At 40.4% G+C, this 26,219-nt stretch overlaps 1 protein-coding gene across 1 annotated transcript in view; it reads right to left on the reverse strand.

Moving 5' to 3' along the window:
* The window catches only part of SPRYD3 (SPRY domain containing 3), a 2,261,394-nt gene that overhangs the window by 1,230,427 nt on the left and 1,004,748 nt on the right, over nt 1–26,219 (reverse strand). The window contains 1 exon segment of the mRNA XM_044083977.1: nt 13,279–13,403. Within this exon segment, the coding sequence (XP_043939912.1) occupies nt 13,279–13,403 (125 nt within the window).

Here is a 26,219-nt window from a genome sequence, read left to right on the forward strand (position 1 = left end):
CCTGCAAAAAGGAATTTTGTTTGTAGTGATTTGTAAAAGTATGTAAAAAGGACCAAGTTGCTGCCTCTAAAACACTTCTATAGTCCACCCATTTCCAAAAAGCCATTGCAGCAAAAGGCCATAAAGAATGTGTCTTGGCCTGGTTTGGAATTCACTTGTGGTGGGAACAACAAAATGAGAAAGCTCTAGACACCCATATGGAAATAGTCTGTGTTGACACAGGTTTTCTTTTTTAATTTATTTATTTAGTTATTTTTTACCTTGAGTACCAGAGCGGATTTTGGACATCCAAAGTGTAGAATAACCTTTCTCTCTCATTTTCATGTTCTGGAAGGGAGGGAGAGACAGAAATAGAGAGATAGATAGCTTGGCTCAAAGTAAACATGGATACCACGTTAAGCATAAATGATTGCTAAGTTCAAGAAAACCCTAACTTTGTTTAAAATTAGATAAGTCTGACCAGCCACAAGAGCTTTCATCTCACATATTTTTATTGCAATGCTCAGAGCAACTAAAACATTGTTTCCATGTTAAGAATAACACATTAGCCTGATAATCTGTTTCAAATGAAGCAAGAGTTTAGTTTTTCTACCACAAAATTAAGATCACAAGGAGGAGCCACCCATTTTCCAGGAGGGTTGGAATGCAATACCCCTTTCAAAAACATTTTCACATGACACTACAATAAAAGAGTGGGTCCATGGGCAGACAAGCTGAAATGGCCGGCAAATGAACCTTGACTGCATGGACAGTAAGTCACACACAATGTAGAATCAGAAAAACACTAGTCCTGAATGGCTGCTGGCTCTTTTCTTGGCACCAACTAGAAAACCTTTTCTATTTATTAAGAACAGATTTTTTCTACTAGTAGGTTTTCTTGCCTTCTTTAATACCATTTTTATGCCCTCAGGAAAAAGGTATTAATATTCTATCACCTAGGTAGTCTGCTGTAATTGTTTGGGGTCAGGATGCATCAACCATTCCAAGTCTTATGTAAGATGGGACAGTCCGTGAAGAAGCTTGTTGTGATTGCTCCTGGCCATTTCCAAAGGAATGAGAATCACAGTTGCCTAGGCCAGAAAGGAGTCACAGCAATGATCTTTGCAGAACCCTTTTGAGTCTTTAGAATATCCCTAGATATTAGTGGAAAAGCATACAGGAACATCTCTGTCCAAGAAAAAGGAAAAGCATCTGTTTTTCAATCCATTTTGCATGAAGTCCTGGAACAAAAATTTTGCCAAATAATTGTTGTGAGTGGAGGTATAAAGATCTATTTAAGGTGTTACCCAGTGCTGAATCAATTCTTGGAAGACCCCTGATTCTATTTCCATTAGTAAAGGTTTCCCCTTCTCCTGTTCAGCTTTTCTGCCACACAACTTTGCTCTGACAAGATGCAAGATGCCTGAAGAGTAAGATTGTGCAGAAAAACTATATTCCAGGGTACTGGGTAGTCTGAACAAATCCGGATTCCCCCTGCTTGTTTATGTAAAGCATCACTATGGTGTTGTCTTCAAAAACTGGTAGAGATCCTGGGGACCATAAATGACAGAGATGAGACCACTTAAGTGCCAGCATCTCATTTTTAACCACAAAGACACAGCTCCACAAGCAAAGTTCGAGGTACCTGTGCTGGAGCTGGAAAGGAGAATGGGAGACCTGGATTCTGACAATTTTGTTGTCACACAAAAAAAAAACTGACTCCACAAAAAATATCTCCCTTTTCACAAATCTCAGTACTGGAATCTGGAATGTCAGGGGAAGCAAATGTTGGAACCATACAGACTTCAGGTACCACTGGATTTTTCTTATGTGAAGTCTTACAAAAGGGATCACGAGAATCATGGAAGTCGTGAGACCCAGAATCTTGAGAAATTCCCTGGCTGAGACAGTAGAGTGCAAAAACTCTAGAAGTGATCATGATACACATCTACTTTTTCCTATGGAAAAAACTCTTAGCTAAGATGTCCATAAGGCACCCACAAAAAGAATCCGGACAGGAGGAGTCAAATAAGACTTTTGTAAGTTTTCATGAAAACTGCCTGTTTTTGCAGGAGAACCCTTACGTAAAAACAGAGATTCCTGACCATTTGAAAAGGACGATACAAAGATAAGCCAGCTATCTAAACAGGGAAAAATGTGAATACACTGCAGTATGCAATATGGTAGCACAAGATCTAAACACTTTGAAAATACCCTTGGAGCACTGGATAGACCAAAGGATAATGCAGAAAAGTGACAATATGATCCAGAGAGAAACCCTTAAGAAACATAAGTAATTAGGATCTATACGAATGTGGTAATACGCAGTTTTTAAATCTAAGGTCATAAGAAAAGCCAAATGAAAAATAAATGGTAACAAGTTGCAAAGGGATAATATCTTGAATTTAGGCACCATCACAAACAGGTTCTGAAAGAAAAGGCCCAGAACTGATCTCCAAGGATCCTCTTTCTTTGGTACCAGCAACAATCGTGAATAAAACCCTACTCCCAAATGAGTAGGTACTGCTTCTATCACCTCCTGAGACAGCAGATGCTGAATGACAGAAGGAAAAAGAGGAGTCTGGTCTGGCAGACAGGGGAGGGAGGATTCCACAAAAAGGAGGTACAGAATTCCAGTGCCATCTATAATCTTGATGAATTACTTTAAGAATCCATCAGTCTGAAAATAACTTTTGCCACAGACACAGAAATGGAAGTTCAGACGTACTGGAAGGATTAAAGGTTTGGCAGGGTGGGAAAGGGAAGAAGTCTTGCATACAGTAAGCAAGATTTAGACTGCCCTTTGTTTTAGGAGGCTCCTCCTTTTTTGGGGAACCTCCCTGCCACTACTTTTTAAACATTTGTTTACCAGCAGCTTGCTGAATTTGCTTATTAATAAAGGCTGGTGGGGACAACAACAAATCCCTTGGCAAACTTAGAGAAGGAAGGCTGAAAATCGGAGATATTCCTTAAATCAACTTACTTTTCTCATCACAGTTTCTACAGACCTCTGCAGCAGATGGTCTAAAAACTAATTTCTCTGTCCAAAGGGGAGTTTAAAATTTCATTTATAACATCTTCTGGAATGTTTTGAGAATGCAACCAAGCAAACTTCCTCATAACAGTTCTAGTGGCCGCAGCCCTTGAAGTTCATAGGTTCATAGGTTCATACTAGGCTATCTGCCCTAGGGCATTTATAAGCCTAGCCAGAATGTGTTTGGCTTTCGCCACCCATTTTAAATTTATTTTGCTATGCACTTTTTCAATGTTAGTATACTGTGCCTCTGTCTAACAGTGACACAGAAGTGATACCCGGGGTAAACCTACGATCTCCCATCCACTCATCAAGATTCCTCTTGAAGAGAGTCAATGAGGGACTCTGCCTAACCTGGACTGGGATTTTATTCCAGAGTGAAGGGAGCCTCTGGGTTATGAATCTGTCCCTCCAGCATGTCCTATTTATTTCAGTGCTGAGGTTCAAGTCTCTCGAGCGCATAGCTTGATGGGATTTAGATTTTCTGAGGTGCAGCATGTCCATTAATTCCGGGTTGCGCATGGCTTCATACGTCAGGCACAGATCGCCTCTGAACAGGCGGTATGCCACTGAGTAGAGCTGGAGTTTCTTTAACCGGGCAGCATATGGCATCTGTTTGAGCCCTTTGATCCTCTTGGTGAGGTACCTTTGGGGTCTTTCCAGTTGCTGCAGGTGTCTGGTAAGGTACATCCCAAAAGGGGCATTGTACTCAATTATGGGCCTGATGAGGGATGAGTAAAGAGGCACGATGACCTCCCCTGATCTAGATGTGAATCCCTTCATGATTAGGTGGGCTATATAAAATGTTTTTCTAACCACTTTGGCCATGTGGTTGTCAAATGAGAGAATGCTATCAACTTGGGTCCCCAGGTCCCTAATTACTTCTTCTGTACTTAATGGATTACCACCTCTGTGGTAATTTGTTGGCACTTTGTTTTTGCCAAAGGGGATGACTATACACTTTTTGGCATTTAGCTTGAGGCCATGGCTCTGGCACCAGTTGTCTGTTTCTATGAGGCCCTTTTGGAGGATGCTTGTGTCAGCTGGAGAGTCCATTATGGCGCCCAGTTTGCAGTCATCTGCGAACTTGGTCAGCCACAGTCCTTCCGTGTTGGCCTGTACCTCCGAGAAATATATACCGAACAAGAGAGGTCCCAGCACTGAGCCTTGTGGGACACCACTTGTAACTGGTTTGGAATCTGACATGGCTCCAGCAATTATAACCATGTGGGTTCTGTCCTTGAGCCAGTTTGCAATCCATCTAGTGACATAGGGGTTTATATTCAAGCTGGTGAGCTTATCTATAATGCCAGAGTGGGGTATTGTATCGAAGGCTTTTGCGAGGTCCAGGTAGGCTGTGCGGACCACCTTCCCCTCGTCAATGGCCTTGGTGACTGTTTCAAAGAAATCAGCCAGGTTCAAGAGGCAGGATCTGCCCTTAACAAAGCTGAACTGGGTAGGATCCAGTGTCTGTAGGTCCCCAATATCTTTATTTATGAGGTCCATGATGATCCTTTCCATAGCTTTGCAGACCAAGCTAGTCAGGCTTATGGGGCGATAGTTTCCAGGATCCGTTGAGGCACCACCTTTATGGAGAGGGACCCACTGTTGCTGTACGACACTCTTTGGGCACATATCCTGTAGTAAGGCTGAGATTGAACAGTAGTTTTATGTTTGGGTTTAGCTCTTCTTGGAGTTCATGTAGAACGCAGCCCGGGACACCGTCTGGTCCCACTGATGCTGTGTTTTTTGCTTTGGAGAGGGCGGCTCTTACCTGAGCATCTGAGATGTCAGGAGGGCAACACTCTGCTGGAATAGATATTTGCCCTTTTGGTGGGGAGGGGGGGGACGAAGTTTGCGCTGAACCTGTCAGCAAGGATGTTGGCAATGTCTGTGGGTTCAGTGTATTTTTTGTCATTTTGGACTAATTCTGAGCACACTTGGGAATTACCACCCAGGTTCCTAACATAACTAAAGAAAGCCTTGTGATTATCCTTAGTGTCCTGTGCAATTTTTCTCTCGAAGCTGGCCTTAGACAATTTTATGAGTGCCCGTAGTTTTTCGCTAATAGTGATCAGTGATGCCTTCCCTTTTTGGGATTTTGCTCTATCATTTAGTAGCCTCCTCCTTCTATTGTATAGTTTGTTTATGGCTGGGGTCCACCAGACAGGACGTCTGCCTTTGGAGGATTGGGTCTTGGTTTTATTTGGGATCGCATGATCCATGCATTCCTGAAGATGTTCATAGAATGCATTTATAAAGGATTCTGCGGTCTGGGCCGTATTTTCCACAGGCCCGAGGACTTTGAAGTATTCCACCTCAGTTTTGAGGAGTGTGAAATTTGCTTTAGAGAAGTTTTTCACTGTGGTTTTCTGGGCAGGGGGTGGGGTCGGGATGTGAATATCCAGTGAGATTAGTTTATGGTCTGATCTTACCAGTGAGGGATACACTTCTGCTCTGGAACATAGAGTTCCCATGTTGGTGATGATCAGGTCCAGTACGTTTTCCCCTCTTGTGGGAGTGGTAACAAGTTGTTCCATAGCATTTGAGTTTATAAATTCTAGGAACCTTTGGGCTAGGGTGTTGGAGCTAGAGTAATGCTCCCAGTCTATGTTTGGGTAGTTGAAGTTGCCCAATATAATGGTGTTTGGAGAGACCTTCATATTTTCCAGTGTTCTCAGAAAGGCCGAGTGGGGTTCCTGGGTTTGGGAGGGTGGTCTGAAGCAGGCTATAAACTGGAAGGCATTTTTACCCACTGTTAGTTGCACATGGATAGTCTCTGATGCTTCCTGGAGGTGTGGGTAACTTTGATGAATATCGATACTCCCCCTCCTTTTGTGGTTCGGTCCAAGTTTTGGGGCCGAAAAGCATGGTATGAGGTATAACCTGGTAGTGCTGGGGTGCTCTCGGGAGCCCTGAACCAGGTTTCTGTTACTGCACAGATATCGATGTTCTCCATGCTAAGGAGAGTTTCGAGTGCATGCATCTTGAGGCTTAGACTTCTGGCATTGAGTAGCATTACTCTTAGTTTCTTATCCCTTGTGATACCTATGGAGGTGGGTTTGTCTTTTGAGCCTTGCCTAATAAAGGCACTATGGGGGTAGCAAGAGCCTTTGCCAATATCCGAAAGCCCAGGGGTGACAGGTGCAAACCTTCCCTAGCGAAGCATCGTGGCTTGTCGAGCATATCATCCCAAGCTGACAGGCATTGAATCCCCTTTGAATGACACCAGTACTTAAGCCAATTGTTGAAATTGATCATCTTGTCTTCATATTGTGGCATCATTCTTGGTGAGGGTAAGATGCTACTCAAGGTCAGGGTCATACCGGCCTGGGCTACATGCTCAGAGAGCTCCTTTATGTCTCTTTTCATGTAGTCCAGGGAGGTACGTCTCAGGTCATTCACACCAGCATGGACAATGACACAGTCATATTTGTACTTGCCTTGGAGTGACCTGAGTGCTTGTGTTATGTGGCGGATCCTAGCGCCTGACAGGCTGCTCACCGTGACCCTCTCCTTGTTCATCCTGGTGAGCGGGACGTCAGTGTGCCTGACAATAGAGTCACCTATTACAAGTGTATCAGGTGTGTTGTTTAGTCTTAAGGGCTGTGAATGTTCGGCACACTGGCTTTGTGAGATATGTGTTGCACGTGTTTTGTTTTGGGGTAGCGGTTGCTTGGGTGTATGCTTTGGAGGTCTCTGCTGCTTAGGCAGATCTTTATTTAGAAAAAACAACCAGCAAGAGTCCAAAGGTAAAAAATACCAAGAAACATCACGAATTCTCCACCAAACAGATTTAATATGGCTTAGCGCCTCGGCAACATCAGCCTTCTTTGAGCACACAAAAAGTAATAAATACACACTTTCTTTTATACCAACCACAAATTAGATCTTTATTTAGAGCCTCCGAGTATGTTTTTGTGTGATTATGTGTTTGGTTTGCTGTCGTGGTAGGTCTATGTGAGACTGGAATTGTAGTGAGTGTGGTTTCCTTCTCCTCCTGACTGGTTATGCCAGTACTGAGTTGAGAGAGCTTAGCCTCTTTGGCTATATGGTTGCATCTCTCACATGTGTTGGAATTTGTTGGGAGGAGGAGAGGGTTGTCTGTGTACATGAGGCAGTTGTAACATTGCCTCAAGATTCCCAGATTCACCAGCTGGACCGGAGAGGAGATTGACAACTGACCTTTGGACATGCTAGAATAATATTGGGAATTCCTTAATAATTGAAAACAAGGGCCAGTGGGGAGTGAGGGTTTAGTGCTTTTAATTTTTAGTGCTGACTTGTATAATTGCTTTAGCGCGCAAGTGCCAGGTAACTTAAGTGCAATGTGTTACAGGTAACTTAAATGCAAAAATGAAAAACAGTAACTTTCTTTCAAGTGAAACAAGGAAATAAGTACAGTAAGCAATGCAGATATCACTAGTGATCCACAGAAGCACTGAGAAGCCGCGTATTAGGTGGAATTAGCATTCCAGGGAAATAACAAGCAAGCAAACAAGCATATAAACAAAGCTAGATTCAGCAGGCCTGGATCTAGTCTATGCTACAGCAAACAAGGTGTACCAATTTCAGTAAGATACAGTTCAAATATTCAGGCACTATAAACCTTTAACCAGAAATTCCCAGCTCAGAAGGGCAGAGTTCAGCCTCTTCTCCCACAAGAGTGCAGACCATGAACCTTCTTAATGTAAAATAACTGGCCTGAAGCCCAAGTGCCTAAACCAGAACTAATACACTTTAAGAATAACAGACACTGGGCTCTCAATCAGCAGTTCCCAACTTAGAAGGATGAAAGCTACCTGTCCTGCCACCACAGTGCATGCCACAAACCTTCCTAATGTGAAACAACTGGTCTGAAGCCCAAGTGCTTAATCCAAAAGACTTAGAATGATAGCTACACTTTAATCAAGTTATTACCAAGCAGTACTAAATACAATTGAATACTTTAGAGAATGCCTGGATTAGTGCTCAAGTTACACAAACAAAGCTAGATCCAGCAGGCCCGAATCCAGTCTATGCCACAGCAAACAAGGCGCACCGAAGCAGTTCAGATATGCATGCACTATAAGCCTTTAACCAGAAATTCCCAGCTCAGAAGGGCAGAGTCCAGCCTCTCCTCCCACAAGAGTGCAGACCACGAACCCTCTTAATGTAAAATAACTGGCCTGAAAGCCCAAGTGCTTAAACCAGAATTAATACACTTTTAGAATAACAGACACTGAGCCCTCACAATCAGCAGTTCCCAACCTAGAAGGATGTAAGCTACTTGTTCTGCCACTACAGTGCAGACCACAAACCCTCTCAGTGCAAAACAACTGGTCCGAAGCCCAAGTGTTTAAACCAAAAGGCTTAGAATGAGTTACACCAAGCAGTAATAAATACAATTGAGTACTTTTAAGATGATGCAAAAGTAAAATAAAGTAGGTAGAAACACAAGTATAGTAAAAGCAGATGAATTTTTTTTTTTTTTTCTGAACAAGTGCTGAGATCAAAGAAACAGATTTGTGTGCTGAAACAAGAAAACTGGCTAGTTATAAGAAAAAAAAACTAAGCTAGAAGGCTTCCCTCCAACACAGAAGGGCTTGGGGCTCAGAAGCCTACAAATAGTCTATACCACTTAACAGGAAAGGCAGGAAACAAGCTTAAATTTTTTTTTCTGTTTCCCAGATGCTCTCTTTGTACACAGTAGGAGTGCCTGAAATCAGAATATGATCCCACTGCACTCAGTTGAGTGAGCAAATGAGATGGGCCCAGAAGGAGTATCCAAACACAAATTTACAAGAGGGGCGGGCAGTTTCAAGGCCACTAAGATTAACACCAAAACAAAAACAGGGAGGATGGGTGGGACTAACTGAAGAGCAGAAGTGGCACTTGCAGAAATATAAGCACATTTCAAACACTGAGTGGCTAGTTGAGACACAGAAGCAACCACAAAACACAAGGCAGATTCTTTTCTTAGAAGATGGAACAAATGCTAAAATATTCCTCACAGTCTCAAAAGAGGCAAGCATAAACTTAATTTGTGAGCTTGACAGTTGGGAATTCTAAAAGTAAATGTTGCAGAAGAGTTTGCTTTTTCCCCCAAATTTATCAAAGACGTTCCCATTCTTCCCAGAGGGGGAAGAGACTAGCATTTGTCAAATATGCAGATGTGACAGTATTTGTCAAATAAATCACTGCAGCATCAGATCTAGAATAAGAAGATAAACACCTGTCAGCCTTCTTCTGGGCCTGCAGGCTGGCTGTAAGGCAACTTAATTAAAGGTTGTCATAAAAACATTCTCCAAAACTGGAAGAACAGGTATAGGCTGAGAAAATGCTAGTTGTAATAAATCACAATACTGCTCAAATAAACTGGAATGTCATTATGTTCTCAGTGAAAAAAAAACAATGCAATGTAGATATGGTGTCAGAAAAATAAAATTCTTCCAATGGATTCTCAGAAGACTTGGTCTCTACAGAATCAGACATCTCAGCAGAAAAAAAATATTCCTTCAAACATTTCCTTCTTCAAAATCGTGGGAAAGTTTAAAAATAGAACTTCTTTGAGCACTCCAACAGCAACAGAGGATACGTTTAACCCCAGGTCTCTTGTGGCTGAAGGGACTACACCAGAAAAAAACAAGGAAGATGAACGACATGATGTACCAGGAATGGTTAACAAAAAATCACTCATCTATGATGAGGCAAAGTAGTAGCAGGCTGATGGGCAAACACTATCCAGCATTCTTCTAGTTGTGGCTAGGGGAAAGAAGAACTGAAGAACCGGTAGGTTGTTCCATGGTAAAGCCAAGAATGAAGCCTGAAGTTAGGGTAACAGTGACAGCAAGAGTGGATGAAAGAAAAAGGATCAAAAAATTGTGCTTTAATTTTATTTATTTATTTATCGGGAAAGTCAGACTAGGAACGAAGCCAATTTTTAGTGAAGGCCCGGGGAGAAATGGTCTAGATGCAGGTCTTTGTAACGTGGGAGGAAACCCACATGAGCGCAGGGAGGACATGCAGATTCCGCACATAAGGCACCCCAGCTGAGAATTGAACTGGAGAACCTCTTGCTGTGAGGAGACAACACCACTGTTGCACCACTGCGCTGCCCAATCTTAAAAGACTTCATAACAAGCACAACATACACTTACCCCAGCCCCAAAACACACTAAAAAACATTTAATAAATAGAAACAGTAAGTCAAAAAACAGAAACAATAAGTCAACAGAAACAATACGTCAAAAAATAGAAACAATAAGTCAAAAATAGAACCACAGACATTCAAGGCAAATGAAAAGTCACTTGAAAGTCCAGCAATATAAAATCTTATCAGCATAGCAGTGAACAAATGCTGCAATGTCGATCTTCATAAGCTTGCAAGAGGAACACTCTTTGGCATCAGGAAAGCTATGACGGGCTGGTGACCAAGACTGCTGATTTTCTTCAGCTCTGTTCGAGCTGTCAATGGTTTGGGTGTGTGAAAGGTACCCTTAAGCTTTGGAAATTGGCTGGCTGTTGTATCTTATGAGGATAGAATTCATATAGCAAAGACTACTGCAGCACTGATCAAATGATGAACATCTGATGTTGTTGCCTACCACCACCATGCTTCTCCATACTGTGGAGACTTGATGGGATCCCACAGGGGAGATTAAAGCACTTGGGAGAGGGAAGAAACAGTGTAGTGGGGAGTATGCACACAGGCAGGATACTATGTTTGTACTGGAGGACCCTTACTGGATAATAATAACCTCTTGACTAGCCTGTGACTTAAAAAAAAGACTTTCGGCTTTTCCCGGTTAGGGGTTGCCACAGCGGAACTCCGGTCCGCTCATGATTGGCAGTGAATTTTTATGGGGCCGAATTGCCAGCCTGATGCCCAACCTTCAATGAAGGCACGCCCATTCACGCTCGCACCTACCTGCATGTCTTTAACGTCACTCGACCGCGGGGAGGACATGCAGACTCCACACAGAAGGTGCTCCAGCCGAGAATCGAACAGAAGAACCTCTTGCTGTGAGGTGACAACGCTAACTGGTGCACCGCCGTGGCTCTGACTAGCCTGTGACTACTTGCCCTAAAAACTAATAAGACTACCTGTGTCACTCCTACTATGCCACTGCTGCTCAGTATAACCACACATTAGTGGGGAAATCCAAAATGCTGTCTTGGAGATATCTAGTTTGAAAGAGGATGATCACAGTGGGAACTGAACTTTTCTCATCTTCCCTCCCTAGACTGCTCCTCCCAACTTCAGTCCTTTACACCTTTTTCATCTATCTCTAACTATCTCTGACCCCAACCCCCATTCAAGGATTCCACTCTGAGCTATCCCAGCTCAGACAAACTAAGCCTGGCTGTTAGGCAGTCTGGATTCTCTACTTTGAGGCAGAACTCCCTAAAATGGAAGGATAGGATGTGGTAGACAAACAGCCCTACTTCTATATGACCAAATATGCATATGACTTTGCAAACAGACCGCAAAACACCAAGGGTAAATGCAATTGCATTTGGTCAAGGGGTGAGGAGAGTTATAACAAAACAGAAATTAAATATTTAAAGTAACTTCTTAAATATCAAATGCAGAAACAGTATTTAATAAATATATCACTCTAGAAAAAGCTCTTTGTAATGCTTTTAGCAAAAACAAATGGCAGCAGCCTCCTACTAAAGATGTATAGATATATATATATATAATATACACACATTACACATATATATCTATGTACGTATACAATATACATAATGTGGGTACGTGTGTGTCTGTGTGTGTGCACACACACACATATATATACATTTATGTGTGTGTACACACACACACACACACATATATATATATATATATATATATATATATATATATATATATATATATATATATATACATATACACACACACACATATATATATATATATATACACACACATATATATATATATATATGTATATATATATATATATATATATATATATATATATATATATATATATATATATATATATATATATATATATATGTATATGCATGCTACTACATTGTGCTACATTATGCTACTTGGGAAAGATATGTCATTACTATAAATACTTAAATGTACTTAGTTGTAGTTACTTCATTTTTTTTAATTTTTATTAAAGTTGTTTCACCTGATTACTGCATATGTAATTTTTGTTTATGTTGTATTGCTGCACTGTTTTTCTTGGGTTTTGTATATTGCCTATGTTATATTTTTATTGCTGGAGATTTTTCTCCAAGGGTGTCCACTGAAAACCGGCCACTGGCTCAGATGGACTAACACGGTTAACAAATGTGAAATAAATATACACATGTATGTATTGTATCACAGCATAATGGCTTCACCAACATTTGCCTAGCAGATGGTACTGGTGGGAAATGGCAGGGCCATCAGATATACCAAACAAGTTAGTAGTACATAGGCAACTTTTTCTCCTTAAGAATGTAGTAAAAATCACTTTAAACATTTACCCGAGCCTAGGAAAGTAAAATAATACAAATTAAGTCAATCAACTGTTTACCACAAAAGTAAAACACTGACTCTCCCATTTACAAGTAATTACAAGTCATGTGACAGTTATTAAAACAGTTTTTCCTAGCTTTAAAATTAACATTTTTAGAGAAGTACAATTTCTGAAATAAGAAAGTAAAGTGTGAGTTTTTTCCCACGAAGGGAACTTATCTGCCCAGCACTAGAATCTCTTTAGCCGACCGTTAAGTCTCAGAAGCTTGCAAGAGGAGTGTTCTTCTTTAGCAGGAAAGCTCTGAAGTAGTTTGGTACCCATACCCAACTTCTTAGTCAGTTCAGCACAAGCTAATGGTTTGGGTACGTGGAAGGTGCCCCGAAGTTTCGGAAGCTAGTCGGCTGTTATATGCTTAGCAGAACACAATCCATATAACCAAGGCTACTACTGCAGTGATCCATACGATGAACATCTTTAGTGTTTCAAATCACAGTGTTAGTAACCTCATGTTCAGACATCCTGGTATTGAGCATACAAGAAAAATGTGACAACAACTCAAGTGCGCAAAGTGATTAAAAAAGCTATTTTATAAACTTTTAAAAATGTTTCAGAAAACATGTAAAATAGCAGTTAGTAGTAATATTTAACAAAGAGTGCTTTAAAAAATAGCTGTAAATGCTAGTAGTTGTAAAACATTTCCTTAAAAGTGGCAGCGGAGTCAAAGGAAAAGTGAGCACTTACACATTTGTAATTAATGCATCTCTCTTCACAGAAACAGTTTACATAAGTATTACTTACTTTCCATCATCAGCATGGTAAGCTACTGAGTGTGGAAGCCATCCTGGCTGGTGGTCTAACTTGTAATACTGTGGGACCAAGCCCACTGCAATGGTTCCTCTGACACCACTATCAACAATTAAAATCTGCAGAAAAAAAGTGTTTCACACTATGAAATAAAACAGATTCAATCAAAAGTCTGAAAATTTGAACAAGACATGGTAAACTATACAATACCCGTAAAGTAAGACAGCAAATCAAGCATTAATTGTAGATTAACAAATTACACACTGTGAAAAACACATTAAAAAACCTACCTGGAGAGTGTTATATATTATTCTGGTGATTTCCAAAGGCTGTGCAGCAAATTTATACAGTCCTGTCCCAAACTGCTTTAAATCATTTGCACACACCCATGCCCTAGGCATGCAACAGCTGCAGAAAAAGGCAGTTCAATGGATTCTCACTTATTAGCAGAAAACAGATTTTTGTGCAAGGTTTGGTTCCAGCAAAGTACAAAACATGAAGTTTTAATACATTCATCCCTTGCCAGATTGCACAAAAACACCCCAAAAAACTCATACTGATTACTCTGAAAACCTTACTTACACTGTTGAATTTCCTTTTATGGATTCACTATTGTAACGTGGAGTAAGCTTAGTTGTACATCCATAGCCATGCACTTCTAAGAATAATGAACTCTAAGCTCCTGATTGGGTTCCTTTATATTTTCACTTTATTCCAATACTTATTTCCTTTACACTTTTTCATAGATTCACGGGTGTATACTAGGCTAATGACCACTAAGGCTCTTATACGCCTAGCCATGCAACCTAAAACCCACAAATTTGATTTCTATAGGGGTGATTTACTGACTGCCTCTATCCAGAGGTAGACGCCAGACCAGGAGTGAATTTTCGATTACCCATCCACTGGTTTAATTTGCACTTAAACAGGGATAGGGAGAAACTCTGCTTCAAACGGGATGGGAGCCTGTTCTAGAAACAGAGAATTCTCTGAGAAACATACCCGCCTCTCCAGCATGTCCTACTTAGGTCTTTTAATTTAGTAGTTCTGATGCTGTTTGTTCTGCAGATGTGCAAAAGGTTCATCAAAACAGGGTCCAGGGATGCGTTAGATGTCAGGCAAAGATCACTTCTTAGAAGCTATTATGATACTGGGGAGCGACACAGGACTTTGAGGCAATCAAAGGACAGTGTATTTACTTTCTGTATTTTTACTGTAAGGAACCTTTGTGGATGTTCCAGTTGCTGCATGTGTCTGGTGCATACTGAAGGGGCCATTTCACTCTATGATGGGTCTGATGAGGGCAGAGTAGAGTATAATGGCTTCTCTGCACCTAAACACTGTGCCCTTGCTTGTAAGTTGAGCAACTTTGAAAGAATTTCTTACTACCTTAGTAACATAGCCTTTCACCAACATTTGTCCATCTACATGAGTTCCCGGATTCCTGACCAACTTTTAGGGGTGTTTTATTGATGACAGTTACCTAGGATGGCAAACTTCCCAAAAGGTACTATAATGCATTTCTTGGTACTGAGTTTTATGCCATGGCTTTGGCACCAAGCATTTGTCTGTTAGACTTTCTTGAACAGTGTTCTCATCTTGAGGGGATTCAATGACTGTTCCCAGTTTGCAATCATCTGTGAGCTTAGTTAGCCAGAGGCCTTTGACATTGGCTTTGATATCCGAGAAGTAGCTGCCAAAGTGGAGTGGGCCTAACACAGAACGTTTGGGGACTCCATTGGTGACTGGCCTTTTTGTAGAAGTGGCCTCATAGATTCTAACCTTCTGGGTCCTATCAGTGAGCCAGTTCGCTATCCAGCATGCTATAAAGGGGGTTGATACCTAGTTCCCTAAGTTTGTTGACAATGCCCAAATGGGGTATTGCATAAAATGCTTTCACCAGATCTAGGTAGGCAGTATGCAAAGATTTCCCTTTGTACATTGCCGTGGTGACCTTTTCAAGGAAGTCCACCAGATTCAGTAAGCATGACCTTCCTTTGACAAAGCCAACCTGGGATGGATTCAGTGTCTGGAGGTCACCTATGTCCTTGTTGATAATTTCCATGGCTTTGCAAATAAGATTAATCAGACTAATGGGTATGCAGCTTCCAGGATCTGTTGAAGGTCCTCTCTTATTAAGGGAGATAAACATCGCAGTCCTCCAGTCACATGGCACAAAGCCTGTTTTAAGACGCTAGTTAAACAATGACTCCAGTAGTCCTGATAAGTTGTATTTTATACTATTCAGGAAGCATCATGGGGTGATATCAGGGCCCATTTAAATTTTTTTTTTTTACTTTAGCAAACTCAGCCAGTAAATACTCCCTAGTTACAGTTGGAGGGAGTTATGTCTGAGGGTATTTGGGGGGACTGGAATTGAATTTGCCCTCCAACAGGTTCACTATATTGCCAGGCTCTGAGAATGTGGCACCATTAATAACCAGTTCAGCATATTGTGTGTTTCCCTTGAAATTTACGATAGAGCTGAAGAAGCCCTTATGGTTATCTTTCACCTGGGAGGCTGTCTTAACCTCAAAAATTGCTTGAACTAATTTAGCCTCCTTAGTTGCCATTTAGTTTAATGAGAATTTTTACCTTTATAGGAATTACCCTTCCTAATTTTTTAAAAAATGTTCCCCTTTTGTTGTATATCCTGTTTAATTTGGGATGCCACCAGGGCAGTTTGTTTCTGGGTCTAATCTTGGGATTGCTTCTGGTAGGTACACAGCAACCTATATGCAGTCATTGACATGGTTGTACAGAATTTTTGAGAGCAATTCATCACAGGCTGCTATATTCTCGGTGTTTAAAGGAGCATTGAATTTTGTCACATCATCACTTAAAAGGTAATTTGTCTTGGAATAGTTTCTAACTGTTACTGGTTTTAATGGGATTATAGAGTTAATTTTGATTTTGAAGGAAAAATCTTTAAGAGTGGACCTTACCAGGGAGGACAAGACATTGGTGGGGGTGGGAGTAGGGGTGGATGCTGAGCTCTCCCATATTTGTGAGCACAAGGTCTAGTACACTGGAGCGTCTAGTTGGAGTATTCACTATTTGGTCAAGGGTGCTTGTATTTAAGAAGTCCATGAATCTTTGTGCCTGTAAATTTGAGGCCGTGTAGGATTCCCATTCTATAGAGGGGTAATTAAAGTCTAACATGAGTAGGATGTTATGTTGGATGTTAATTGTCTCCTGCAGGTCCAAATATGCATTGTGAGTGTCTTGTAACATGGAGGATGACCTATAGCTGGCTTGGATATGGTACGGGATTTTGTTTATGGTGATCTGCACGTGGACAAACTCCAGCACATCATCCTGTCTGACCACCCTAGAAGTATGCTTGTTGTTGATGTCTGTGAGACATCTCTACCTTTAGCTCTTGTCTGTGCAGCTACTGGTCAAAGTATGGAAGTCAATGACACCTTGCACTGCTGAGGTACTCTTTACCACTTTAAAGAAAGCCTCAGTAACTGCACAAATGTCTATATTCTCAAATGGGAGGAGGGCTTGGAAGGAGTGAAGTTTTTTTTTTTTATTTAGGCTCCTGGCATTGAGTAGTAACATCTTGAGGTTCAGTTGAGTTGATTTCGCAATGGTGATAGTTTTGTCAATTTGGCATAGCCTACAAAAGGCACTATGGGGGTGGATAAAGTTTTAGCCAGTATTTGAAAACCTAGTGGGGAAAGGTGCAGACCATCCTTGGCATTGGCAAAGCAGTGTGGTCTGTGAACTACATCCTCCCAAGTTGACAAATATTAGATCCCCTTAGAATGACACCAGAAAGACAGCCAGTTATTGAAATCAATCATTTCACCTCATATTGTGGCATCACCCTCAGTGATGGTAATATGCTGTTCAGTGCTATGCTCATACCAGCCTGAGACATGTAGTCTGAAAACTCCATAATGTCTGTCTTTATATATCCTAGGGAGGTACATCTCATGTCATTTACACCTACATGGAATACTACAGAATCATAACCTGTGGTGTAATGACTTGAGTATGTGTGTAATTTGGCGGATCCTGGCTCCAGATAAGGAGCTAACAGTTATCTTCACCTTGTTTAGCCTGGTTAGATGGGCAACAGTATATCTTACAACGGAGTCCCCTAAAACAACAGTCCTGGGAAGTACATTGTCTCATCTTAGGTGCTTAGTGTTTTTGGCATCACTAAGAGAGTAACAGTATGTATGGTGTTAGGTGTTTTTTTCTGAGTGCCTTTTGGCTTGCTGAGGCATAGCTTTGACAACAGATGGTCTAGGCAATCTTTGTTGTTTAGGAAAAGTGTTTTTCATTGCCTTAGCACACAGAGTGTGTGTGTGTGTGTGTGTGTGTGTGTGTGTGTGTGTGTGTGTGTGTGTGTGTGTGTGTGTGTGTGTGTGTACTATGTGAGGTGTGTGTTGCGTATGTAGTTTCAAACATGATGTGCACTTGTAGCAAGCATTTAACCTCCAATGTCATTTTTTAAGTGCACCTCTCACATACTGTGTCTGCTTTCGTAAGGATTAAGTAGTTATAGATAAACATGAGAGGATTGTTGCACTGTTTCAAGATGCCCATATCCACTGAGCTGGCTATAGAGAAGTTAGGAAAAATGCATATCCATACCATCCAGTCCTTTAACTGGTGAGCTATAAGGGGGTGGAGTATTGGATTCAGAAGGCTATTAATGATTCTTTGTTGGTGCAGACTGTTAAGATTAATTTATGGGAGCAGATTATGCTTAACAGTACTAAATTCTACTAACTTTAATGTTTGCACAATACTGAATTCTACTAAATCTGTAGGGAGTGCCACTTGACACCCAACTAGCTGCTCTAAGCTTGTTGGCATGCAAGGTATTTGTCCTATATTGCTGCTTTACAGGGTACTGTTTTATGGACCTTCCTATGGGGAAAATTAGCCTTCTAGGTGTCTGCTACTGTACAGTACAGGGCACCGCTAACCCATGCAAATATGCAAAATTTATAGCAGCACAGAAAAAGCATAAACTAACTAAAGCCCTCTGGTCAATAAAATGACTACAATACAAGTCATTTTGTTTATTTCCCAACTCAGATAGACTAGGCACACACCTCCTGCCTCAAGATGAATAAATCTAGTCTTCTGAATGCAAAAATACAGTAAAAGAGATCCACAAGTGGAATGCTACTACAAGCCAATTAAACAGCTAGCTGAAAAACCCTTGCTGAATGCAATTTCAAGACAGTCTTACAACAGTAACAGAGAGGAAAAGCATTATTTGTTTTTTACAAAAAATACAGTTAAATGCATGTATAAAAGCAGGAAACAGTAGCAATCACTCAAAATAACTTGTGTCATTTAGTAATCAAAGGGTTTTTAACTTTGCCTGGATGGCACTGGATACAAGTAAAACACCTCTGGAATGCAGGCTAGGGCTCCAAGATTTGTTCAGTCTAGGGAAATGAGCAGGAGACAATATGTAGTAAAGGAGTTTTACTCGAGAGCAATACTTGTTTGCTGGGAGGGTCTTCAGTATCATGGATTTATGGAAAAAATGGGTAGGAAGAGTGTATAAATGTGGTGCAGCGGTAGCATTGTTGCCTCATAGCCAGAGGTTCTCCCGTTCGATTCTTGGCTGGAGTGCGGGGAGTGCCTTATATGTGCAGTCTGCATGTCCTCCCCGCGGTTGGGTGGGCGTTCGAAAGACATGTGTAAATGGGCATGCCTTCGTTGAAGGTTGGATGTCGAGCTGGCACCTCAACGTTCGTGAAAATCTACTGCCAATCATTAGCGGACCGGAGTTCTGCTGTGGGACCCCTAACTGGGAAAAGCCGTAAGACAACACTTTGGAAATCAGATTACCATAAAAGATGGAGGCCAGAGACAGCCTTATAATAAAACACAGCAAATGGGTGGGGGAATTAAGAAAAAAACTCTCAAGCAGGACAGCTAGAGAGGAACAATCTGGCATTTTAGCTTAATGTGTTAGTGTGGGGGGGGGCAGACACAATGTAATTTTTAGCAAGTAAATAAGCAGAATATTACAGCACTGAAGCACAAACTGAAGCAGAGACAATTCTCCCACTATTTAACTTCTACTACAGTTTAAGGCACCAGACTATTCATAAATTTACCAGTAACACTGTTTATGGGAAAATGCAATAATAAATTAGTAAGGTTCAAATCTAGTTGTAGTAAATAGTCCTGTCACAATTGTGAATTAAAGTGGACGACTATAGACCATCAGGCTTTAAAATACAAACTGATGGCTTTTACAAAGTATTCTACTGGTGAAAATAGAAGTGCAGAATACTGTAGAAACACAACCTTCCCACAACTGCAAAACTGCAAATTAAAATGCAAGACAGTCCCAGAACAAAGCAAAAAATGCAAACAGCCAACTTCTTTCGCTAAAACATAAAACAGCAGAAAACTACAAAGATGTATCACTGCACAGGTCAACACAAGTGTAACTTAAATATTTAAGCAGAATTGAAATAATCTGCGTTCCTTTTTTATGAAAAGCTAGTTACTCATTTCCACACCTTTCCAAGTATTAGATAAAAGACTCTGGGGGAGTAGCTATGTGCTGGAGAGATTTCCAATCAAATAAAACCAATATTGGAGCTCTTTCAGAAACTCTACCTTAATGTGTTAGTGGGGGATGGGGAAGATGCACAATGCAACTTTAAGCAAGTAAATAAGCAGAATATAAAAGCACTGAAGCACAAACTGGAGCAGAGACAATTCCTTCACTACTACAGTTTAGGTGAACAGACTATATAGAAATTTACCAGCTACACCATTTACGGAAAAATGCAGTAATTTGGTGGTAGTAAAACAGTCCTAATACAACTGAGAGTTAAACTACAAGACTATTGCACATCACGGTTTAAAATACAACTGGATGTCTTTTTAAGAGTAATTCTAGTTCAGGAAATAGAAATACAGAATACAATAGCAACACAATCTTCACATAACTGCACATCTAAAAACTAAAATACAAGACTAAGATCCCAGCGTATATCAAAAATGCAAACAGATAACTTCTTTGGCTAAAACATGTACAACAACTTCTGTACCAATCTGCACCTGCATATCATTTCAAACCAGCACAGGCTGTCGACTAAGAAAATGGAGTGTTAAGGTAAAAAGGTAAAGAAATTATCAATGCTTGAATGTATGTATGATGTCTCTTATCCCACAAATCTTGGATTACATCAGTGACAACTTTTTGCCAAGCTTGACGGCATTCTCCAATTTGCCGATGTACACCTAAATGTTCCCTACATAACTTGTGTGTACATCTGCAGGGACCCATACCTTAAAACTACACTTTTTTCCTGCTTCTGTGCCATACCCACTCAACATGTCAAATGACCAAGAAATCTCAGTAAATGACTGAGATCTCAGGATTAAAACCGTACATAATCTAGCATGAATTCTGTATGGCATCAAGTAAGGGTTCACATATGCAATTTTACTATGACCAGAAGATCCTCATGACATGCCATGCTAAGCATCAATGCAGAAATACTGCTGTATTTTACTTTTTAGTCAGTCATCCTAACGGATGTTTACACTGCCATAGCTATACATATGCCTGACAAGGAATACTTCAATTCACTTAGCACCCAGTGAAGGCCATGTCACAGGTTGTATATGCATCAGTGTCATATGCAATGAACTGTTACAGCCGATCCCATTCCCTACACATTCCCACAGTTCTTCTGGTAAATTAAATAAATGAAGTCCATTGCAGTGATCTATGCTGTCACTACTGGGTATCACTCCAGAAGGCCCAACAAATGATTTAATATGTAACAGCTTCAACAGACTATCCCACTCACTGCTTTTAGCTCCTATGTCAGTCTACATGTTTCTGGTCATAAACTGACCTTACTTATGGCAGGAATGTTACTTTTACCACTACTCTTCTTATTTGACAGATACATCTTTTTCATTGTCACACAGTGTGCATAACATACTGCATATGCAGAGTTTTCTCTGCAGAAGTGATGGGGATTAACATCAAAGTAAAATTTGTAAATGACAGAACAGCTTCTATATCACATTCACTGTCCTACAGCAGAGATGTACAAAAGGAAGGTTATCAACCTCATAGGTTCATAGATATTGTAGGGCTATTGAGTCTTTTTTAGACAAGACATACAAGACATCTTTTATTAATTATCACCTAACACATAGTTGCACATGTGCTTACAGGAAAGAAAACACTAACATTTGTCATATTAACACATTACACATTTGTTATTTACTCCAACATTACATATATTGCTCGATTCCTGCCTTCCCTTAAACCTCACTCCTCCTCCTGAATATCTTTCTGCATGTAATGTTCCCATAAATACCATTCATTTCTATGTAATTTGCACCTTCCCTTTTTTAAAAATTACACCTCTAGTTCATCTCCTTTACAATGTTTAGATTTTAATTTCAATTTTTAGTAATTACTTTTTTTGGTAGCTAATAACATTAAACTTCTAAAGCCTTAGTATGTACAGGCAGTTAAGATCCTGTGTCCCAGCCCAAAAGAATTCTTCTTCTTTCGGCTATTCCCGGTTAGGGGTCGCCACAGCGGATCATCTGTCCGCACATGATTGGCAGTGCAGTTTAAAAGAATAATTTCCTTAATTGTAGTGAATTGCTCCCCTAGCATTTCTGACCGAATACTCACCAGGGAATTTTTAATATCTGCCATCTCATTACACTACCCCCCCCCCAAAAAAAAAAAAAAAATATATATATATATATATATATATATATATATATATATATATATATATATATATATATTTTCCCAGATACCACTCTCTTTTTTCCCTCACACCTCCAGAGTTTGCTATCAACTTGAGAAAAAAATACTTTGAAGTCTGCTTACAGTAAAAAAGCACTTATGCAAATACTATCAAGAATGAAACCTTTTGGACTTTGTCACATACTTAGGAGCCATACAGATGTACTTTCATTGTTCCTTTGCAAAATTATCCCCTTTTTAATCACAGCTTCTGTTCTAGAGTGAAATAAAAACTCTGTCGGAGCTGATCTTCCACTTAGCACTTCCCTTTCTTTTCACTTTGCATACACTCTGATATCACTGCCAGGTAGGGAAGGCAGTCACAGAGTACAAACTTCTGCTCGGTCTCATTCCACTCTATTACTGTTCCCTCTCTAGTTATTTCCTCTCAATACCTTGATTCCTTTGTTAATTTTCTCCAGTAAATCCCAGATTTCTCTTGCCTGTTTTATGTACCCCTACTTGCAGCCATCCCTACTGGCATAATCTCTCCCCATTCTCATGCTGGCTTAGTTCTTCATATACTTTCTGAAACCTTATGAATACTCTGTATAGTTGTTATTCTCCTTAAGTATCTGCATTCAAAAGCCCACTCTTGTCTTATTATTACACTTCCCTCATGTTTCATCATCCCTTTCCATGTTCATTTATAACCTTCTGCTTGCATTATGCATATGTGTAGCTTTAAAGCATCCATTTAAATCAGGTAATTCTAAACCAACTTGTTTTATGGGGTAGATCAACTTATCACACTTAACTCTTGCCCTCTTCCCCTCCCAGATAAATTCCTTCAATTCTTTAATTATTGTTCACAACTTCTCCTCTTGTTGATAAAAATATGTCTGAACTGTGTATAAAGCTAAATGGACTAAAAACATTTTCACTGCTTGTTCTTAGTACCCATAACCATAATCATGAGCTTCCAGTTTATCATTTTTTTGTATTATCTTTTGTTCAGTGTCTTCCCCACACACCCTTAACATGCCATAACAGATGGCTTTTTAATCCATACAACCTAATACTTCATGTTATCTTATTCCCATAATTATGGGTATGTCGAGCCAATTCATTAGTGGGTACAAAGCTTACTGCTATAACCCTTGTTTTATCTTTATTAAATTTATATCCTGAAAATACGTGAAACAGTATCAAAATATTTCAATACTGAAAAGTCCTTTTCTGGCTTTACACAGTACAAAATAATATCTACAAATTAAGCTAAAGCTTCTTGATCAACATGTCAGTTATATCCTTGAATTTGTCTTTGCCAATAATTCTAAATATAAAACCAAAAAAGGGGAAAGAAGAATTTCTACCTGGTTCCTCTGTTCAAATTATAGCTTATCACAAAGGAAACTTCCCACCTTAGCTTTTGGCTCTAACTCTTCATATATCCTCCTAATTAACCCAATTTAATAAAGGGATCCAAACACATCCATTGCCCTACTTCTAAAATCCCAGCTGACTCTACTGAATGCTTGCCCTGCATCAAGGCCTACCAGCAACAGCAGTATTTTCTGACATTCTGCTTCTTCCATGTCTGTACAAGTCTGTTTAAGAAGAAGATTAGCTAATTTTTAAAACTTCCTCAACATAAACCACTGGCCATTCCTCAAGTAATACTAGTAGTGGATGATGCCATACTACACGCTCATTGTAGTATGACTCCCAAACACCTGCTCCTTGGAAAACAGCCGTATTTTTTTTTTTTTTTACAGAACCTGTTCAGAACCTCTGGGGGAGATCCTGAGGTGGTGCCTTAGGGTACCAAGGGATCTGAAGGCATCACGAATAGGAATCCTTTGCCAAATGAAAAATAAGGAAGGACTCCTGATAGATATGGCAAAAAAGTGCACACTTCTGGCACCCTGGCCGTGAGAACTCTCAGTTGTCTGCCTCATATAATTAAGTTCCAGGAAACTGTTCTGGACCAAATGAAGGAAAAACTGGAGGGGACAAAGGATACAGCTCTCACCAAAGAATTGCTGAATTTCTGCAACTCTTTTCCCAGGTTGCCAAGCGTTCTTTGCATTGTGGTTTTAATGCTTTAGAAGTCAACAGGGTAGCTGCCTCTGGGTTAATCATTCACAGGCATACTTGGTTAAGAGAACAGCCCCTCCTAGTGTATGCTACGACTGAACTCCTGGAAGCACCTCTGGAAAATGAGCTTTTGTTTAGGCCTAAAGGCTGAAGCTATTTTCACACAAAAAAAAAAAAAAATTGGAGAACAAGGCTAAATGTATACATGCTGTGAAGGACCTTTTGTGGGGTCAGCTACCTAGATTTAGCAGGTAGGAGATTTAGCAATTTCCTTCCTTTCATCCCAGACACATAGATAGAAGGACCAAAAGGGGTAAGCAACAGAAACAATTAAAAAGACAGCAAGCTGACCAGGCTAATAGGCCTAGTGGGCCCCAGCCCTAGAGGGCCAGCTGGGAGCAGCCATGACTCAGCTGGGCACCTTCATGTCCCTCAAGCCCCACCCAAATCCACCCATTTCATGCCCCTTTCAATCTGTCCTGCCATGCTTCTTCAAAATTTGAGTGAAGGCTTTCCCTATTTTTCAAAGGATGGTCAAATATTACTCAGGACAAATGGGTATTAAGCATAATGAAATCAGGCTACAAACTGCAATTTGCCTTTTTCTCAAAACTAGCAGCTATCCCTTCTAAGACAAAAAATCAGCTCCAGGAGGCTATTTCTCAAGTAGATTTGCTGTTACCTCATGGCTCCATCAAACCAGTTCCTCTAAAAGAAAGTGGCACAGGATATTGTTCCTTGTTACAAGAAAAGAAGGAATTTGGTAGCCTATCTTGGATTTCCATTCTAAACAGGTTCATGCTAGTCCCCAAGTTCAAAATGTTAATCATGCAAATGTTTCTGCCTCTGCTATCCTACCAGACACTCTTGGTCACTTTAGATTTAAGATGTTTACCTCCACATTCCCATAACAAAAGCACACAGGAAGGCATCTGTGTTTCAAAGCAGATGGGAAGCAAAAGCAATTTCCTGATCTGCCTTTAGCTTGTCCACAGAGCCCAGAGTCTTTACAGTGTCTGGCCCTAGAAAATGTCTTCTACAGGACAAAAGGCATTAAGATTTACTCCTAACTGGACCATTGCCTGATTCAGGCAGATGTTGTCAAGGATTTGCAGTCTTCTCATGATCTGACAGTGACTATTTTCTCAAAACTGGGGTTCGCTCTCAATTTAAAGTGGTCCAATCTGATCCCACAATACAACTTAGTGTTCCAAGTAGCCCTATTAGACACAAATCTGCAAATGGATTTCCTCATGGATGAAAATGTTCCCATCTTAAAACAGTACTTCTACTCCCTCCTAGCTAAGACATCCATCTTAGCAAAGGAAGTCCAGAGAGTTTTGGGATATACGGCTTCATGTATCCTGATAATTCTACTGTCAAAATTACATAAGAAAGATTCAGTGGTACACGACAATTCCTCAACCACAAGATTCACCTCCTCCCTTGTTTAAAGGAGTTATGATGGTGGATTTAAGCCTGCATTTTAAACAAGGGGTTCCCTTTGGATACAGCCACAAAAATCAGACCTTGAACACAGACGCTTCAGAGTTAGCATAGGGCTCACATTCCACACACCTCCAAGTACAAGAAAAATGGGATCAAGCCATGTTAAAAAAAAAAATGACAGAAACCACAAAGAGATGCCATCAGTCTTAAAGGGCATGTTACCATTCATGGATTTATGGAAACTAGGTGTTCTAATAGTGAAGACAGACACCACCACAGTAATATGGTATATAAACATACAGGAAGGAGCACACTCCTAACCTGTGTGTCCTGCAGCCATGTAGCTATGGATACAGCTCAGTCCACGGGGTTACACCTGATGGCCTAGTACATCCCAGGGGAGCACAGCCTCTTAACAGACCAGGTGGCCTCAGCAAGACAGAGGCATATCCTCATGAGAAGGGTCTAAACAGGGGCATTTTGACAGATAAATCAAAAATGGAACATACCAAAAATACACATTTTGTTGATACAGACTTAAGGAAGCAACTGGAAGAATTTTGCACAAAGGTCACAAATAGCAAGGTTTGAAGGATGGATGTCTTCTCCTTTCAGTGGACAGTTTTGTTTCCATACACCTTCCTTCCCACATCTCTCATCC

The sequence above is a fragment of the Protopterus annectens genome, chromosome 9.part0, assembly GCF_019279795.1.
Source record: "Protopterus annectens isolate FY-2018-M chromosome 9.part0, PAN1.0, whole genome shotgun sequence".
NCBI lineage: Eukaryota > Metazoa > Chordata > Ceratodontiformes > Protopteridae > Protopterus > Protopterus annectens.